A 20255-nucleotide genomic window follows, 5' to 3' on the forward strand; every position below is an offset into this window, starting at 1 on the left:
CTGAGGAGACCATTATGCATGCAAGCATAGATTGTACTAAGTATGATCAAGAAAGAAAATATATGAAGGAAGAACCTAGGAAGACTGGAGTTCAGGAGCTCAGTGTTTAATGAACCTGCCAAGTGGATGAAGCAGTCTAGTTTTCTTTGAGTTTATTAGACAGAATTAATGTGTAGGATTTAATGTCCGGTCCACACTCCACAGAGCAGAGGGTGGTGGTAATGTACCTAATACGCTGGTTGCCAACCGCCATTATAAACCAAAAAGAAGATTTTTTTCCCCAGAGTGGTACATCCTGTCAGCTGGGATGTTTCCTATTTGTGCTGCCAAACATAGCAGCTTCTCCGAGGACTGTTTCACCCTGACAGGCAGCTTGAGTGAAGTGGAGCCTGCGGAGGAAGCACCGGGACGTCAAGGTGAAACAGTCCACGGAAGGAAGCACAGTCAGGCAGCGGAGGAGAAGGTAACAAATTGCCCTATCAAAATCGGTAGACATGTTAATTTCGGGCCGATGCCGATATTTCATTTTAGAGCTTTTATCGGCCAATACCAATGACGTGGGCGATATTATCATGCATCCCTGGTTCAAACATTCACTATCATGTTGGATGTATAAAAAGATGTACCTGATAACCGTCACGCAGATGACCTTTGAAGATACTGCGGATGTCATTTATATGAAGCCCCGCCCCTGGACTTTCCTCCAATCCCATGGTGTCACACAGGATGATTGGCAGATGATCTCCTCGTCCCTCTTTCAAAGAGTAGGTACGAAACTGTCGGGTACAAAGAGATGGTTAACAGACCATAGAATGGGGACTGGGCAGGATTTCCATTTAAAAATCAATCACTTCAAACAGAAATAATTAAGTCACTAATAAATGTAAAGAACTGACCTGTGTGGTGAGGCTGGTGGTAGAGGAACCAGTGATGGCTTGGTTGATGACGTGGCCTCTGAATACAGAGTTGACAGAATTGAAGAAACTGGACTTTCCAGCTCCAACTGCTCCTATGAGCAAGACCTTAACCTGGGACACAGAGCTGAGCGGTATGTAAGACCAAATTCTACGCTTCAGCTTCTTCTTCTTCCTGTTGTGAAACATTAGAATATAAAAAACTTTTTCCTTTGGTGAAAAGATTGTTAGTTGATTTTGGGCTATGGGTTGTGACAGAGATTTTTTGGACATAACTTGTTAACTTCCATGATGGAAGCAGGTAAATTTATGACAGTTTGTGAAGTATTGCACATTAAAAACAGTAAAAAAACAGTAAACATGGCAAATAATATGTTGTATAGGCACCAAGTCCATCATCTAAAATAGCTGGTATAATATGTCCAGTCAAGCATAGCATCATTTAATTATCAGTTTGTGTCATACTGTATATAGTATAGTATAGTATAGTATAGTAATACACTGCACTACAGTAGAGCGTAGTAATAGCATTATGTGCAGGATGGTGGCTGTATCCAGCTTACTCAGATTCCCAGACTATAGTTCTCCACGGCTTCTCAAGTATGGTGCTTTCTGGTGAAGAGAAAAAACTTTTATAAAACAATGATCTTATCCAATTTGATAAAAATATTACCTAACTTTTTGTCTTTGTGAGGGTTTTTATTATTTTATTTTATTAATATCATACACCATATTTTATGATACTAATAATAATCCTTTGTATTGCCTTTTGCTTGGGTTGATTTATATGTATAGACAGAAAAGACAGTTTTAATAAGCTGGGAGGGCCCTTGCTTTCTTATGACATGAAATGTAAAAATCAGTGCCCCTGTCTACTCCGATAACTTCTGTTCTCCCTAAGACATATTAGTTATTTGTTAGCTTGTTTATTTGGTTTAGTCTTAAAAATGATTTGAACAATGAAAAACAATGGACAATAATATGAGAGAATTAAATTCCTGTGGACTATAGTTTGTCGGGATGCTCAGATCATGACACATCATGAAATATATCATAGACTATGTATGTATTTCCCACAGCAAGGCATCAAATAGTTATTTAAAGTTAACTCACCCTCAACTTGATAGACTTCACACTCAGTCAGCTTGAGGTCGTTGCCATGCATGTCTGCAGCATTGAAGTTGTAGTAATTTCCTGGATCGCTATGAACTACTGCTTCATTTTCATTGACAAGAACCAATGCTTCTCCAAAATATGGACCGGAGTCCTCCATCATGTTCACTGCATATCTTGGATCGGTGACTGGATATTTATTGAGCTTTTCTCCATTGAAGGTGAAGAGAAAGGCCTGGTCATCATGCACAAACTGTCCAGACTGACAGAAAGGTTGTTTGGTGTAGCCTCCAAACACATAACCAGAGGCATTATAGCCCACAGACACTGTGGGACAGATATAGTCACATCGTTGGTGGAAGGCTGCTCCGGTGAAACCATGGATGCTGCCCTTGTACCGCAGCTGTAGCTTCACATTTCCCAGCTGTGAGCAGATTGTTTTCTGCTGGTTCCTGGTTAGCATGAAGTTCATAGTGGACAGCTGGTCTTCTGAAGTTTCTCAAGGATGCTGACTGAACCCTTGACGTTTTCTCACTTCGGGGTCTAAACATAGAAAAATAAAATGAAAACACAAATGCATTAAAATTGCAGGATATCTATCCTAACTTACTATAGCTTGGTTAATCCCCCAGGATAAACTACATATATACATCTGCTGGATTTGGCAGGAGCGCATTTGGTTATTAGTAATAATTCATAATTATCAGAGATGATTATGAATGATAAAATCAAGAAATTATTAATATTAATTAATAATGCAGGGCACCAACTGTTAGAAAGCCTCACACAGGGACATCGACTGTTAGATCTATGAGGAGCACAGTTGGTTATTAGCAATAAATAATAATGATTAGAGATAATTATTAATTATAAAATTAATCAAATTATTAATATGAATGAATAATTACGGGGCACCACCTAGACACCAGGACCAATAACCAAACAATAAGGTAGTCTCATAAAAGAGTTCACCTAGAATGCTAATATCTGAGGAATACCAACATTCACAGGTGAATGAGGAAGGTTTTAATTCAAACTCTGACTCTCTCAATCAGCCACTTTTCACAATATATAAACACAGTAATTACAAAAGACTTCTCTTTAAAGATATAACAGTGTTTATTAAACATTAGCAGAGTTAATAAAGAGCAGACGCTTTGATCAATAAACCACTGTCCTAAAATCTAATTCTACTTGAGCAATAACATACATAATACAACAGCTATGTACAGTGCAAACATATGGAAGGTGGTGTGTGGGAGACAAGATGGCGACGTGATCTGGTGTGATGATGTCGGGTGAGAGTTTGGATTGGCCAATGTGACAATGGGAGGAAGTCACATCATGCAAGAACCAAATGGACCAAATGACCACAGTGTCTTGGTTAGGTTTGGGTTACCTCCTTTAGTAAACTGGCTCATGGAGGGACAGAGCTCCCCCCCCCAGAGCAGGTACAATGGATAGGCAGAGATTTCTTGGTGCAGCCTGTACTTAAAGGGGTGGTGATGTCACAGCTGTGTAACCATGACTTCTTCTGGTGTTGGAGCGTCTCTGCCAATGAGAGATGAGAGTGTCTGGATTTAACACCAAGGTGTTAACTGAGAAGAGCATGTTGGGAGATGGAGTCTGTTTTGGACTCCCTTTGTTTGACAGGCGCTCTTACTTGTTATCAGGCTTTGTGACTGCATGCAGACCTGTCTTTGTCTCATGCACATGGAGTATGAGGCCCAGCACATTATACAGGCTGCAACCAATGATCAAAGTTCAATTTGTTTATAAAATCATTGAAAGTAAAGTGCTCCCATTCTAATCAACCAATCAGAACCTAAGAGATAAATACCTGGTGGATCTCAAAGGCCGACATGTTTCAACAAGAGACACAGACACCTTAAGAAACTCAAATTCCCAAAGTCAGTGGTTGTTCGTACCCATATGTGAACTCCACCCTTGGACCCGGGCTAACAAAACTAGAGGTTCACCTCTTCTTTTTTTTTTTTCCTCACAGCTCAGCCTGCAGCAGAGTCGTTGCAGCAGGGCCGCAACCCTCCTCTCTCTCTGCCCATGCTCCTACCAGCAGGAGCTACTCCTGCAGCCTATAGCTCTTTGACCCAGTGTGAACTGCTCCAAGCAGACACACACAGTACTCTCCTGAACAAGCAGCGGTGCAAGAGCCTGCTTAGAATTCAGCAACAAAGGCAAGTTAGCATTGGGCTGCTAACTCTGACAACAAACGGACAATCAGCGACCTGGGCCCTCTGACCTGCACGACTGGAGCACCAACTACCCAGCAAAGCCAGCATCATCCAGCATCGGAACCACAACTCTTTGCTGGACTCAACAAAGCAGCAAACCAAAGCATCTCCTCTCCATGGACTTGGTAACGCACTGGGCATAGCATAGAACGGCACATGGCTAAAGCACAGGACTACTTAATTTAATCAGTGTCAATGTATATGTATTGATTTGATTTAAGGTTGTTAATTAGGCTCCATTTTTGTGATGCCTGTTTATAGTCAGGTTATTGAATAGCCACACCACTAGTTGATGTTAGCATGGTTCACAAATGTTACATCCAGCAACTTGCATGCAACTAACATCTTCCTAACCTGACACCTTTATCCTACATCAATTGGCCTTGAACAGAGACCCACACAGTTAAGAGGTTTAAAATCTAGCTTTGCACACTTTGCTTCACTTTGTTTCAAGAAACCACATGTGCTGCCAGAAACCACTAATAAAAAGAGAGGTGCAAATTAAATAAAGTTAAAATTAGAGTTCACATGGTCTTTGCATATTTTCGGGGTTGAACTGGGTGGATCAGAAGAAACATGAAATGTCTTTATATGCCTGTAATCTTGTGAATGATAAATTGTGATAACACAGTGATTAGTCCACAAGCTGCTGTCTTCAAATATACTGCATCTTATATATTTCTATATATTTCTTCTCAGACTGACAAAGAAATGGTCTGCCACAGCTCGGTACATGTTAAAGCAGAACACTTAACTTTCGATTTCCTCTCAGATAGACAACGAAATGGTTTGCCCCACTTACATATTGTTGCAAGGATACTAAGACCCCCACATCACAAGCAATTCAACATCATCACACCGGTGTCTAGTTTCTTAAAAGAAATCATTTTAAAATTGTATTATTGCATCCACTCGATTAAATCAATTAACTATTGATTTAGTCCTTTCAGTCCAGGTTCAAATCAACTAGGTGATCAAGGCCCAGCTCTAGGGGTGGGCCAGGACTGAGAGTTCTTTTAAACTATAAAGCATTACAACCTTTTGAATTATCTAGTACAGTTTGTATGTTGAATGTCACATCAGTGCCACATAGCATCGATCATAAAAATCCAAGTGTTCAAAAAAATTTGGCAAAATAAGCAACAATAAGCATATATATTTTCAGTCTTACCTCCTTCTCTTCTTGATAGTTGAGTTGAGAGAAGGTAATGTTCATGGTGTTTCCTGTAGACACGTGTTTAGGTTTAAACAGGATGCTGCCTTACACTGGCAAACAGTTCATACTTTATATGTCTGTGGTTCATGTACCACCTACCAAAGCTGGGAGAAATGAAACTGAAGGTCACCAGACAAGAGTAATTTTGCCTTCTGAATAAAACTGTTTGTTTTTAATTTATAGTTACCTGTTGCGTTTGAGGCCATTTTTCAAAAAATGTTACCAAAGAGAAAAAAGTCCAGCCTTCAAAAATCAGCAGTCGATCACATAAAAATTGTAGCAGTGTCGGTAGTGGTAGGAGGAAACAATTAGAGAATATTTATACAGCTGCCAACAACGTGTCAACAGAGCAGAGCCTGCATCTAAAATAAAGGTGGGCGACGTAACAGTTACAAAGATGGACGAGAGAATATTATACAATAGGTGTATTTCCAGGTGTTATTAAGGAGGACGTTGGAGAACTTGCATAAAGGTACTGAAGCAGCTTTCACAGTGAGAGTTTTCCTACCAATGATTGAACCATTAAAGTTACCAAGTCAAAATATATAAATATACAAAGATCATACAATCTAAAAAAAAGTTGTCGAACCTCACAGTAAATTGACAATAATGATGATGATGACAGTATGAATACAATAATAATCTTGCATTAATTTTATAAGTTATTTATATTTTTAGTTGATTTCAGAAACATGTCAACTTTAAAGTAATTCAGATCAAGGCATTGCAATTATTTAGTTTATTTATGTATTTAGTTTTATTATTTATTTCAAATAAGGTGTTTTCAGAAACATGTGAACTTTAAATTTCATTGTAATTCCTAAATCAAATAATGAACACCATTCTCATTGTCTCTCTCTCTCCTAGACTCCACATCTCTCCTCATGCCTTTTGTAAATAGTTATGTCTTTATTTCCAATAAAAAATTCAATCGTCACATTAGCCTGACTTGTCTGCCCTCTTTGTCACATGCACTAAGCCAGTTTGTGACATCAGCAAGAGCTTTGATTGTCATTGACACGACTCCAAACACAAGCTGAATGTAAATAACATGCAACATAACAAACATTTAATTATTGCAAACATCTGAATAACTGGAAAGTTGTTTTTCTGGCAGCAAAAAGACAAAAACTGTAAAGAAAATGAATTATTACAACAAAACCTCATGAAAAAGAACAGAGCTGGAATGACTTAAAAACCAAAATGTCATGAATGTTTCGGTGGCAGTGGAGTATATACAGACTAAATACTGTGTTTTCTTAGTCTTGAAACTATCGGTACAGTGATGGTTCTCCCAAGACTTTATTCAGGAAGCACAATGTTTTTAGCTGTTGTGAAATTTGGGCAACATAAATATGAAATGTTTTTGTGTACAGTAGTCCTAAATCACATTTAATTTATACATAGCATTAGATATGTACTTTGTATAATATGTAAGGAAAACTCAAAAAGCAAAGTGGAAATTAGATAAAAACTTGTCCAAATGAAAGGTATGTGGCAGTACAGTTTATACATATAACTTGACAACATCTACTGTAAAAGCAAAACTGTATGAAAGATTACATGAGGAGAACAGGGCAAATGAAAAACGTATGCACAGTTTTCGATGCAGATGAGCACTAATAAACTTAACTGACTGAAGCCTCAATCACATGAAACAAAGAACAAAAAGATGAAGATGCACAAGTTAATATAATGCAGTAAAGAACATTTGTATACTTGTGATGAAATGTCCCACCAAAAGCCATCATGTAGTCATGTGATCATGTAAAAACATTATAATGTAATAATTTTCGATTAATGTAAAAATTTGCTACATAATCAAAAAGGAAATTTAATATTTTGCATCTGAGTGACACAATCAAAATGAGGATCATATCAGCCAGAAACTGGAGGTGCAGTGCAGTCGCAGGACGCTTAAAGAACTATATCTCCCAGCATTGCAAGGGACACTTGAGAAATCTCCAGGAGGAGGCGCACCAAGTTCCTGAAGAATTCTGGGATTCACTGCTCACTCTGTTAACACCATGGATGTATTATAAGAACGGTTAACAGTGAACTAGCACTAGACAGAATCACACGCATGGATCATTTTGAGGGACATTTCATTACAGTTGCTCAGGTTATTGTGTCTGCTGCACACATACTTATTCTTTGGTGTAAATGTTGCGGAATTTGTTACCGATGTCATCAAGGGAATTATCAGTGACGCTGCTGCTCAATTTGTCACTGATTTCATCAAAGTAATTATCAGCGAAGCGAAGCATCTGGATGATGGCGCTGAGCAGCAGGATGTCGGTGTTTGGGTCCAACTCCAACTCTTCACTGTAGTTCTTCAGGGGAACAACACAAGACAAAGGCACACCGAGCCGAGCACTCGCTTCCTGCATCTGCATCACAAAGCACAAAAGATTTAAAATATTTTTTCTGAAAACCACACAGAATTGTGTCAACTATTGAAAAATGGTATTAGTACTTTGGTTATGGCTACTCATTGCAAGCCAAATAAAACACATGACTAATAAATATCGAATATATTGTTTTGATAACCAGCTATTCCACTCATGTACTAATGCTCAAGCACTGCTATTACAACACTGCCTGCTGAAGAAAAACAGGAGAGAAAAAACTGAACAAATGAAAGTTAGAATAAACTATTGACTGGACTGATGTAACTTATGTTTCGCCACTCATCCAAAACACTTCACAATCACAGGAGTCCCAGGAATTTAAACTTCCCAGGTTGTTCACCACCAGAGCTGTTACATGTGAGCCATTAAAGTCTGATTTAATATGCAACTTCATTTTCTCATGTGACTTCCTGGTGTGAAGTACTGGCAAAGTAAAATGTAAAAAAAAGTAAAGTAAAATGAGGTCACTCAGATTTGTGTTAAGAGTGTCTTCAATCCTACACAGTCAAGTAGATTTGAGTCTATCTGAACCTAAAAATAACTTGAAATTTTGAGAGACTTTGTGGTTGTTCAGCTCATGTCTTTCCAAGAAGCAAAAACTAAAGGAAAAAAAAAACATTACAACAAATCTCCTAGAAATCGTTTTCTATATAAAATCCTTACCATTTCCTTAATGTAGCCACTCTTATAAATGTTTCTCACATCCTCCATCACCAAAGGGCAGGCTTCATCTACTTTAGTGAGCAGGACCAGCTGAGGAATCCCTGAAAACACCAGAGAAGAAGAAATGCTGTGGATTTTTGGGTATCAGGCAGTCAAAATATTGAAGTATCACTTCTAAACTTCTAAAATAAGTTTTCGTTGCAATTTAAAAGCCTCTTTTATATGTGAAGAACAATTCTAAACAACATTGATTTCTTGAACTAACTTTTCTTGAAACATTAATTTTTCAAGGGAAAACTGACTGTATAAAACACTCACTCATTTAGTAATTCACTTTTCCCTGTATTCAGTAGTTTACTCTAACTACTCTACTTCAGGAACATCGTATATTCTTTTCAATCTATTGAGTTGACTCACAGGAGAGACAATTAATATTAAGGACTTAATTACCTGTAAAACAAAAAATGTTGTCTATATGATACAGTGTCCATGTGGTAAAATATATATAGGTGAGATATCTCGTTCCCTGACAGAGCATCTCACTGAACACAGGAGCTCCATTAAGAGAAATGATGTAATCAGCCCTGTCGCAAGACATTTCAATGAAAAGCAACATCACATTTCATTTATATTTTTCATAGGCATAAAAGCCCAAGAGGTGGTAATGTCAGTTTTCTCAGGAAAAAGAGAGAAGCATTTTGGATCTTCTATTTTCAAAGTTTATCTCTGGGGGGCATGAATGAGGATTTCTTAATTAATGAGTTTCTGTAGAGGTTTTCATTGTAAGATGTATCTTTTTGCTCTTTCTATACACAGCACTTTATAAAGCTTTTTATCTATACTATTATTATTATTATCATTATTCTAATCAAAGTGTTTTTAATGTATGCCATATCAAATAAGCACATTTTTGGATTAACACACCTTCTGCAGAAACCCAAGTACCACCCCTTAGTTGCACTTTTCTAGTTAATGGACCAAATATGGTGTCACTCATGTCCCTCCTTGGACACTCCCCTTGCCTCTCTGTTAACCTGGGACAACGATTGGCCTGAAGCCACATGACGATATATCCAACCCATCTTTGTAGTTGCCCCATTGGCTGATATGTACATGTTTGGGTGTCTTTTTTTTTCAACCTTTTTTCAAACCTAACTTACTCTATTTAAATGTTGTCTGTAATGTGTTTTATGATGACCCTGATGAAGGCCACAAGCTAAAATGCATCAGTCAAACAATAAAGTTGTTCTTTATACTACAAGTTTGATGGAGTTCTGATCGCTTTAGACTTTCCCTTTTCCGTGCACCTTGGAAGTAGGTGAAGTTGTGCTGGAAACCCCTACTCTGCAGGTATAGTGTCACAACAAATTTTTGCATAACTTAGAAGTTGTTAAAAATGGTCAAGTCTGCTTCATTGTCTGCAATAAATTGTTTTCTATTGAAATGTATACTCCTCATACACATATCCATAAGTTAAGCTGCCCAAAAATGTATATCTTAACCATGTACCTCAATTAATCAAATGATAAAACATGAGATGTTTTAAACCTCACCTTCCAAAAATAAAAAAAAGTCTAATCTGAGCCTAAATTAAATGTGTTACTATTAAAAAGGTCTGGGTGGAAGTCAATAGTGAAAATAAAGTAAGATGAACTGGAAAGTGTTCATGCAATCATGAGAGGATGAAAGTAAAGTCAGTTTGAAGTGTAAAAAAATATATAACGCTATTTAAATTTTTTTTGGCAAACTCCCTTCTTCGATTTGCATGGACATTTGATAGTCCATAAGTTCAGCTGGTCAGTTCCTTGTGCCAGGCTTCAATATCACATCATGAGGTGAAAATAACACCTGCGGAACATCAAGCATCACGAATGTCAAGCTTTATCCTGCACTGCACAACTGGTTTGCTGAAGACTGATGAAAAGTTATATTGTTATTATTGAATGAGTATTGAACTTAAACCAAAAGTACACCTTGTGTTTTTAGCCTATTTGTTTACATTGTGTCACATCTATGTCATCAAAGGTCATGCTGCTTTGGCAACTAGCAGTTCCTGTTTGCACTGTACACCTCAATTAATGTTAACACGGAAGACAATTAATCTGATGATTGGCCTACAGAATGTCACAAAGTAGTATACTTTTTAAAATAGAATAAAGATATAATCCATTTAAAGATATGAGATAAAGACGTGAAATTCAGTATTTACCTCTATGGGGCCCCTTGTGTGTAAATCAAGGCTCAGTCGCTCTATATGCATATTGTTCGATGTTGAGATTTTGAAAACAGACACTTTTATTGATATTTTCTAAGAGTGTGCATACATGTCATCAGTAAAATGAAGCAGGACTTGATTTTACTGACCCATTAAGTTGACCTTTCTGCGAATAGCATCCAGTTTTTCCTGCAGCTTTGTGGCCATGATAGAAATCTTGCAGGCATCCATGACATAAGCCACACAGTGGATCTTGTCCTTGAGACCTGGAGACTTTCGATAGCTGCTGGCCTCCACTTGCAGAGGAGCAGAGGGGTTGAACTGAGTGATACAGTTGGAGGGAAAGACAAGGACAGTTTGAGTTAACTACAACTGAGTCAATGGTTCAAACATTCACTATCCTGCTGAATGTATAAAAAGCTATACCTGATAACGGTCAGGCAGGTGACCTTTGAGGATACTGCTGATATCATCTATATCAAGCCCTGCCCCTGTGCTTTCCTCCAATCCCATGGTGTCACACAGGATGATTGGCAGAGGTTTTCCTTCTCGTCCCGATTTCACAGAGTAGGTACGAAACTGTCGGGTACAAGGTGATGAGTAACAGACCATAGAATGGGGACTGGGCAGGATTTCCATTTTGAAATCAATCACCGTAAACTGAAATCATTTAGTCATTAATAAATGTAAAGAACTGACTTGTGTGGTGAGGCTGGTGGTAGAAGAGCCAGCGATGGCCTGACTGGTCACGTGGCCTCTGAATACAGAATTAAGAGAATTGAAGAAACTGGACTTTCCAGCTCCAACTGCTCCTATGAGCAAGACCTGAACCTGGGACACAGAGCTGACCACTGGTTTGTAGCTCCTAATACTGTCCATCAGCTCCTTCCTCTTCCTGTAAAAACAGTAGAGGATAAAAAACTTTTTCCTTTGGTGAAAAGATTGCTGGTTGATTTTGGGCTATGGGTTGTGACAGAGATTTTTTGATCATAGCTAGTTGACTTCCATGATGGTAGCAGGTTAATTTGTGACAGTTTGTGAAGAATTGTACATTAAAAACTGTAAAGCACAGTAAACATGAGAAACAATATGTTGTATAGACATGGAGTTCATCATAATTTTAAATAGATAAATCAAGCACAGCAGCATTGCATATCATGGCATGTGGAACACACTCACTTTACTATGTTTTCAGTCATCAATTTGTGTCATACTGTATATAGTATAGTACACTGCACTACAGTAAAGCATATTAATTGCATTATGTGCAGGATGGTGGCTGTATCCAGCTTACTCAGATTCCCAGACTATCGTCCTCCAAGGCTTCTCAAGTTCAGTGCTTTCTGTTGAAGAGAAATTAAAACCATATAAAACAATGATCTTATTCAGTTTGATAAAAAAATAAAAATTAGACAACTTTTTTTCTTTGTGATGGGATTACATGACACATTAACAAAACTTGGTATCATTAATATCATACACCATATTTTATGATACTAATAATAATCCTTTTATTGCTTGGGTTCATTTATGCAGATACTGAATTAACCCAATGAAATTTAACAAATTCAACAATAATACCTAAAAGTAGCACTGATGATGGACAGTAAAGGCAGTTTACGATTACATTATTTTGAGATACTGTTTTTTTCAGTCATGGGGAGCATGGGGGCATTAATAAGTAATAAGCATGACATGAAATATAAAATTCAGTCCTCCTTCCCACTTCGATAACTACCGTGCTCTCCCTAACACATATTAGTTATTTGTTAGCTAGTTTATTTGGTTTAGTCTTAAAAAATGATTTGAACAATGAACAAGAGTGGACAATAATATGATGGAATTAAATACCGGTGGTGCTCAGATCATGATACATCATGAAATATATCATAAACCTTGTAAGTATTTCCCACAGCAAGGCATCAAATACGGTTATTTAAAGTTAACTCACCCTCGACTTGATAGACTTCACACTCAGTCAGCTGGAGGTCGTTGCCATGCATGTCTGCAGCAATGAAGTTGTAGTAATTTCCTGGATTGCTATGAACTACTGCTTGATTTCCATTGACAAGAACCAGTGCTTCTCCAAAATATGGACCGGAGTTACCCATCATTCTTACTGCATTTCCAGGACCAGTGACTGGATATTTATTGAGCTTTTCTCCATTGAATGTGAAGAGAAAGGCCTGGTCATCATGCACATACTGTCCAGACTGACAGAAAGGTTGTTTGGTGTAGCCTCCAAACACATAACCAGAGGCATTATAGCCCACAGACACTGTGGGACAGCGGTTGTCACATCGTTGGTGGAAGGCTGCTCCGGTGAAACCATGGACGCTGGCCTTGTACAGCAGCTGTAGCTTCACATTTCCCAGCTGTGAGCAGATTGTTTTCTGCTGGTTCCTGGTTAGCATGAAGTTCATAGTGGACAGTTGGTCTTCTGAAGTTTCTCAAGGATGCTGAATGAACCTTTGACGTTTTCTCACTTTGGTGTCTAAATACAAAAAAACAAACCAAAAAAAACACACAAATGCATTAAAATTGCAGGATATCTATCCTAATTTACTGTAGCTTGGTTAATCCCCCAGGATAAACTACATTTATGCATCATACAGGTTCCCAGATAGCATACGGAAGTGGGCCACTTCAGGCAATGATGTGGCACTGTTGGCCTTCCTCTGGCCTGCACAAAATGGATGTGAGCTTGAAGTGGCCTACATGTAAAATTACAAATATGGCCTACATGTAAAATTACAAATATGGCCCAAATATCCCAAAACAAATGTGGGCCATTTTTGGCAAAGATGCGGTGTTCTCGGCGATGTGTAAATTGGATGTGACCCTAAAGTCGCTCATGTGATACATAGTGAATATGACCCAAATATCACAAAACAAATGTGGGCCACCTTTGGCAAAGATCTGGCACAGTCGACAATAGTTAATGTGGGTGTAAACCAAAAGTGGCCCATATATGGTGCAGCAAATGTGGCCCAGTTATCTTAAAACATACCTAGGCCAGTTCCGACAAAGATACGGCACAATAAGCACTGGAGTGACTTGATGTGAACCTAAAGTGGCCAACATACGATATGGCAAATATGGCCTAAACACTATACAACAATTGGCAATTGTATGGCACAGTCAGCACTGGTTGTCATAGTGTGAGCCTAATGTGGCCAACATTTGAAATAGTAAAAATGGCCCATACATTGCTGAACAGTATTGGGCCACTATAGGTAAAGATGCGGCACAATTAGTACTGGCTAATCTGAGAATGAGCCTGAGGTGGCCAACATATGATGCAGCCAATGTGGCCCGTTTATCTTAAAACATATCTGGGCCAGTTTTGGCCAAGATACGGCACACTCAGAACTGGCTAATCTGGATATGATATGATATGATATGAGATATGATTTACTGTGGTTCTAAATTAATCATAAAATTTTAGAGGTGAAGCTCAGTGTAAGTGCATACACACCGATAATGTTTACAACTGGGAAGGTAAGATTCTCTAGAAATGCTCCCAGAAGATTATTTTTCTACAGCAAAGTGTGCCCTAGCCTCCTCCTCTTACAAACATGGAATTTACTGTTCTATGTTAGTCCAGGGATCATTGTCCTAACAGTCCAGCCACAGTCCCCACCTCTAGTCTAAAAACTGGTTTCCACTGCCTTGTTTGGTGCAATTAGGGTTGAACCCCACATGTACCCAATTGAACGGATTAACTGATAGCACCTTGTTGGGGACTGCACAGCTTAAGGCAGCTGTCTTTCCAGTGACACAAAAATGCTTTATCCACAGGTCCCGGAATTTGCAAACCATGTTGACTGTGGTGACTGCAAAAACAACGTTGCTAAGCCTGTTGCTGGCAAACAGGAGTGCAGTACCAAAATGCCATCATTCCATGCAGTATTTGAGCCAAATGAGGATATGGAATGTATGCCGGATCAGAGCCAGAATAAAAAATGAACTGTGGTCCAGATGTGGGCCAGATCTGGTTTATTTGTTTAGTTTTTGGTTTACATGTAGCATTGCTATGGTTTGCTTGTGGCCTGGATCTGGCAAACAGGAGCGGACCACCCAAGTGCCATCATTCCATACGGTATGTGGGCCACATGAAAGTGTCAGGTTTGGGCCGGATATGGGCACAGCAATTTTGCTATCTGGGTTATAACCAATGATCAAAGTTCAAAGAGTACTCCCATTCTAATCAACCAATGCTGATTACAGAACATAAGAGATAAACACCAATGATATAAAACCAATGACATACATTCAACAATAAAAATTATTTTAAAATACAGGTGTAAATTAAATAAAGGACATTGGTCCTTTAAAAGTCCGATCTTGAATAATACAATGTATAAAGTAAAACTAATTAAGTGTTCTTTCTGATTTCTCATTTTCAACACATTTATTTCTTGAAACATGCAAAACTAAGTTTTCTTTTGATTTTTCATCTACACATTTTTAGATACCGTGGCAGATTCAGACTGAAACTATAATCAGATTTCTTACATTATATATTATTTATATTATATATTTTCTACTTCAGATTTATTCAGACGAAGAAGAAATGGTCTGCCACAGCTTGGCACATGTTAAAGCAGAACACTTAACTTTCCATTTCCTCTCAGACAAAGAAATGGTCTACCACACCTACATATTGCTGCAGCAAGGACACCAAGACCGAATGCTTTTTCCCCACATCGCAAGCTATTTAACATCTCCTGGTTTAGTCTGTTCAGTCCAGGTTCAAATCAATCAGTTGATAAAGGCCCAGCTCTAGGGGTGGATTATTTATCTTTATTTTATTATTTCTGGACTGAGACTTCTTTTAAAGTATAAAGCACTACAAACTTTTGAATTATCTAGTACAGTTTATGTGTTGAATGTCACATCAGCACCACATACCATCAATAATAAAAATCAAAGTGTTAAAAAAAGTTTGGCAAAATAAGCAACCCATATATATTTTCAGTCTTACCTCCTTCTCTTCTTGATGGTTGAATTGAGAGAAAGTAGCATTCACAGTGTTTCCTGTAGACACGTGTTCTGGTTTAAACAGGATGCTGCCTGGCAGACAGTTCATGCCATATACATCCGGCGTTCATGCACCATCTACCACAGCTGGCAGCAAGTCACCATAGAATGATAATTTTGCCTTCTGAATAAAACTGTTTGTCTCTGATGTAAAAATCCCTCCTGTTTTAAAGTATGTGCTCAGTTTAAAGGACAGGTTCACAATTTTTCACGTCTGTCTTAAAACAGCAGTCAGGTACCCAAATGAATATTGAAATAGGTTTTTCTTGCTGTAATCATTCTTCCTGTTCATACTGACCATTAGAAGATCCCTTCATTTCTTTTTGGTTTATAACAGCGTATTAGGTGAATTACCACCACCTTCTGCTCCGGAGTGTGGACCAGAGATTAAATCCTACACATTAATCCTGTCTGTCTAATAAGCTCAATGAAAACTCTACTGCTCCACCCACTTGGCAAGTTCATTAAAGTTTTATTGCTGAGCTCCTGAACTTTAGCCTTCCTAAGTTCTTCCGTCATATATTGTCTTCCTTGATCATACTTAGTACAATCTATGCTTGCATGCATAATAGTCTCCTCAGCCAGCTGGGAGAAAAAAAGTGCATATATATCGGTATTGACATTGGCAATCGGCCACAATGAGTTGGAAATAACGACGTTTTGGATCTGGCAAAAAATCCAATATCGTGCATCCCTACTTTATAGCCAACTTTAAAGGTGCAGTGTGTAGAATTTAGTGGCATCTAGCAGTAACTCTGGTTCAGTGTTTTGGAGAATCATTGGTTCTTGTCAACAGAAGTCCAGGAATCCAGGGGCCTGTTTCAGAAAGCAGGTTCAGCAAACTCTGAGTCTAACCCTGAATGCTGAGTTGATGAACCTCAAGATGGGAAACTCAGATTTTTCGGTTTCAGAACAGCTGATCAGAGTTTGTTCAATCAACTCTGAGTATGTTCACTCTGAGTTAAGCGCGTGTGTGATGAATAAAAAAAGCCATCATCAATGAAGCCCCGATACTATGAGTCACCATGGCAACAGGTAAATAAAAGGCAGATCCTCCATTTTAATCCAGTGGACGTAGAGATATTAATGCATGTGTGTGTGGACGCTGCACATTTATCTTTAAAAAAGATAAACGGGAAAAGTGTCAATAAGTTAACACAATAAAGTTTTATTCAGTGTTGTCCATTAATTCATCATTTACCAGTCTTACATTTCCTTAATGATGATAAAGTGGAATCTGACTGTGTATCAGGCTGCAGCCACATTACATTTTCAATATATTTGTTCAGCTTTTATCTGATGGACAAAACACAGGAGACAACAACTGAAGATGAAGTTAAAGATTTAAAACACATATGGATCAAAGACATAGAGACATGACTGTAAACTCGCAGTCTGATCCAGTAATAATTTGTTTCGTGATTTGCACTTGAACAGGCATTGAGGTTAAAATACAGAATATTCTAAATTTTTAGACATCTATTTGTATCTCAGCTCAACAACATTCAGTGACTTTATTTCAGCTACTTCAACAAGTGCAGTAAATTTAAACATTGTCACTGAAATGCTGTTAAAAATGTTAAGATTATGCACCCTATTTAAAAATCTTACTTTCAAACTACATTCTGCAGCTGCACGACAATCCTGCTCACTCAGCATATTAACATATAATCTACAATATTATAGGAATGATGTCCCATCGGTGCGACCAATCACATCATGAGTGATAGAGATAATTATTCATTGATCCCACATGTCTAAAGCTTCATACCGATATTACAAATTTAAACTTTATTACACATTACAAGATTACACATTATGTGCAATAAAGATTTCAGGTCAGGAGCTGCTCCAACAAACTGACAGATTCACAGTGTTATAACAGAAGGACATTCAGAGGTTTTATTCTGAGCTGAGGATGAATTCACGTTGTGTAATATCTGAATGTGAGAGAAAAAAACGCTGTTCAAAGAAATGACTGAGGCTCATTAAAGTGGTAACTTAATGAGCCTCTTAATGAGTAACTTAAACAAACTAATATCCAACCAGGATTTAGATTCTTACAGATAGTGAACCTCCTCTAATGAATGCACTTTGATATGGACTGAATGAATGAGGAAATGAAACAGCGTGTCTGGCTCTGTAAGAGGGAGGAGACAGAGAGAAACTCAGGGTTTGTTGAAGAAAACCTGCTTCACAGAGTCAGTTACTGCGGTAACTGACCCCAAGTTTAAATTAGTTCTCTCTCTGAAACTGAAAACCCAGAGTTTCCCTCATCTCATGGTTAACAAATTCAGAGTTTTCACTAAACCCGCTCTCTGAAACAGGCCCCAGGAAATGATTACAATTTTAATGCTGCAGACATGCATGGCAACAACCTAAAGCTGAGTATAAAGTCTATGAAGTCTATGAAGTCGATGAAGTCGAGGGTGAGTTAACTTTAAATAATCATATTTGATGTCTTGCTGTGGGAAATACATACAAGGTCTATGATATATTTCATGATGTATCATGATTGGATTTTTAAGACTAAACCAAATAAACTAGCTAACTGGGGCAGGGGGGCTGAATCTTACATTTCATTTTATAAAAAATTAAATGTAATTTTTTTTTAGCTACATATATATATATATATATATATATATAAACATAGCACAGAAAGTAAGGAAATTTGTGTTTGGTAGATTATTTCTTTGTTGTAACAATGCTTCTTGGCAATAAATCTTATACCGTTGGAGAGCCTGTTTATTTCCCTTGGTGTCACATTTGTAAGGAACATGCATTTGTGGGATGAGCAGCAGAGCTGAGTATGTGGGTTGCGCTCATGAAAAATATGCCAAATCTTCTCTGCCAATGCGAGAAGACACAAATTTCCTCACTTTTTGTGCTATGTTTAGATATATATCTTTTTGGCTATATATATATATATATATATATATATATATATATATATATATATATATATATTTGGACCCTCACAAATACTGGAGAAAAAACACACAGACCCTTTCCCCAGTATCTCAAAATAATGTTATTGTGCAAAACTGCCTTTACTGTCCATCATCACTGCTACTTTTAGGTAGTTTTGTTGAACTTGTTAAATTTCATTGGGTTAATCTAATATATGTATAAATCAACCCAAACAAAAGGCAATAAATAGGATTATTATTAGTATTATAAAAAATGTTGTATGATAGGCTATTAATGATACCAAGTTTTTTTTTTTTAATTTAAACCCACCACAAAGAAAAAAAAGTAATATTTTTATCAAACTGGATAAGATCATTGTCTTATAAAAGTTTTTTCTCTTCAAAAGAAAGTACCATACTTGAGAAGCCGTGGAGGATGAAAGTCTGGGAATCTGAGTAAGCTGGATACAGCCACCATCCTGCACATAATGCTATTACTATGCTTTACTGTAGTGCAATGTACTATACTATATACAATATGACACAAATTCATGATTGAAAAAATAGTAAAGTGATTTAATGGTTTGCATGTAATAATGAATGTGTTCCACATGCCATGATCTGCAATGCTGCTGTGCTTGACTGGATATACTATACCAGCTATTTAAAGGTTCTGTATGTAGGAATCAGAAATTCCTTCTCATCAGTTACATCTGTGGCCGTTCAGCTTCTTTTCTGCTCTTTTGTTGAGGAAATAATGTTGTTTTAGCTGCGACTTGTCATTGCAGGGGTGTTTTGTTGTGAAATGTGCAGTGGTTGATGGAGGCAGCTAGCTGTTTCATTAGCTGGAGAACTTATATCTGCAGGGTGTTTCTAGTCGGATAGCACCGTTTTTGTTGTGTTGTGTTGGTTATGTTAGTCGTTTTTTGACGTTAGCGGGAGAGAGGCAAGGCACTCAGGAGCCTGCAAAAATGTCACTTCTGTTGGATTTTGCAGAAAATCCAGCCCGGGTCCTTCACATAGAAATCAGTCCTCAGGGTGTTACAGACAACCGAGAAAGTTGGGGAAGGTCTAATTTTTTACGTTACATTACTACCCATTCGCTCATTGGCAATAAAAAACTATTAATACATGTAAAGTGCTTCACAATTCTACATATAGAAACTATACGGTTACCAAGTAAAAATATAACAAGATCATCTAAAAAGAAGTTTTTGAACCTCACAGTAAATTGACAACAATGATGATGGTGATGTATGATTACAATATTAATCTTCTATTAATTTTACAAGTCATTTATACTTTTAGTTGATTTCGAAAATGTGTTAACTTTAAATTCATTGGATTCCTAAATCAAATAAGGTGTTTTCCCCCTGTGGAGAAAGACAGACTGTCTCTACATGATGACTATGACAGTCTGGACCACTAGGAAATTTCATTCCTACCTGAGAGAAAATTCTAATTACAGGAAAATTGGTGAATGTGCAAGTTTTCTTAAACTACCTGTATGTGCCACTCA

The 20255-nt window shown here is 37.7% G+C and overlaps 2 protein-coding genes across 3 annotated transcripts in view; both read right to left on the reverse strand.

Moving 5' to 3' along the window:
* The window catches only part of LOC137187574 (interferon-induced protein 44-like), a 17227-nt gene extending 1321 nt beyond the window's left edge, over window positions 1-15906 (reverse strand). Inside the window, exons 1-8 of one of the 2 annotated variants that reach the window (XM_067596568.1) lie at window positions 15772-15906; window positions 12736-13278; window positions 12079-12127; window positions 11484-11679; window positions 11211-11363; window positions 10934-11105; window positions 8570-8670; window positions 6492-7885 (exon numbers count right to left, since the gene is read on the reverse strand). In XM_067596568.1, coding sequence (XP_067452669.1) covers window positions 7643-7885; window positions 8570-8670; window positions 10934-11105; window positions 11211-11363; window positions 11484-11679; window positions 12079-12127; window positions 12736-13207 — 1386 coding nt within the window. In that variant the 5' untranslated portion in view covers window positions 13208-13278; window positions 15772-15906 and the 3' untranslated portion in view covers window positions 6492-7642. Of the gene's footprint in view, window positions 1-6491; window positions 7886-8569; window positions 8671-10933; window positions 11106-11210; window positions 11364-11483; window positions 11680-12078; window positions 12128-12735; window positions 13279-15771 lie in introns of those variants that run through there. The other variant, XM_067596569.1, reaches the window with a different exon arrangement.
* On the reverse strand, window positions 81-5597 carry LOC137187575 (interferon-induced protein 44-like). The gene is made up of 5 exons (XM_067596570.1): window positions 5451-5597; window positions 2028-2570; window positions 1478-1526; window positions 897-1089; window positions 81-776 (listed from the first exon to the last, which is right to left on the reverse strand). The coding sequence occupies exons 2-5, from the start codon at window positions 2497-2499 to the stop codon at window positions 600-602; spliced, it is 891 nt and encodes a 296-aa protein (XP_067452671.1). The 5' UTR covers window positions 2500-2570; window positions 5451-5597; the 3' UTR covers window positions 81-599.
* Window positions 15907-20255: the final 4349 nt, after the last annotated feature.

The sequence above is a fragment of the Thunnus thynnus genome, chromosome 8 (assembly GCF_963924715.1).
Source record: "Thunnus thynnus chromosome 8, fThuThy2.1, whole genome shotgun sequence".
Taxonomy (NCBI): Eukaryota; Metazoa; Chordata; class Actinopteri; order Scombriformes; family Scombridae; genus Thunnus; species Thunnus thynnus.

What these genes read in the sequence shown, in the direction of transcription:
- LOC137187575 (XM_067596570.1), bottom strand. Translation starts at nt 2,499, where the DNA reads ATGAACTTCATGCTAACCAGGAACCAGCAGAAAACAATCTGCTCACAG. An exon ending in ACTATAGTCTGGGAATCTGA is followed by an intron (nt 1,090 to 1,477) that starts GTAAGCTGGATA and finishes GTTTCACAACAG; the next exon opens with GAAGAAGAAGAAGCTGAAGC. An exon ending in CCACCAGCCTCACCACACAG is followed by an intron (nt 777 to 896) that starts GTCAGTTCTTTA and finishes TGTACCCGACAG; the next exon opens with TTTCGTACCTACTCTTTGAA.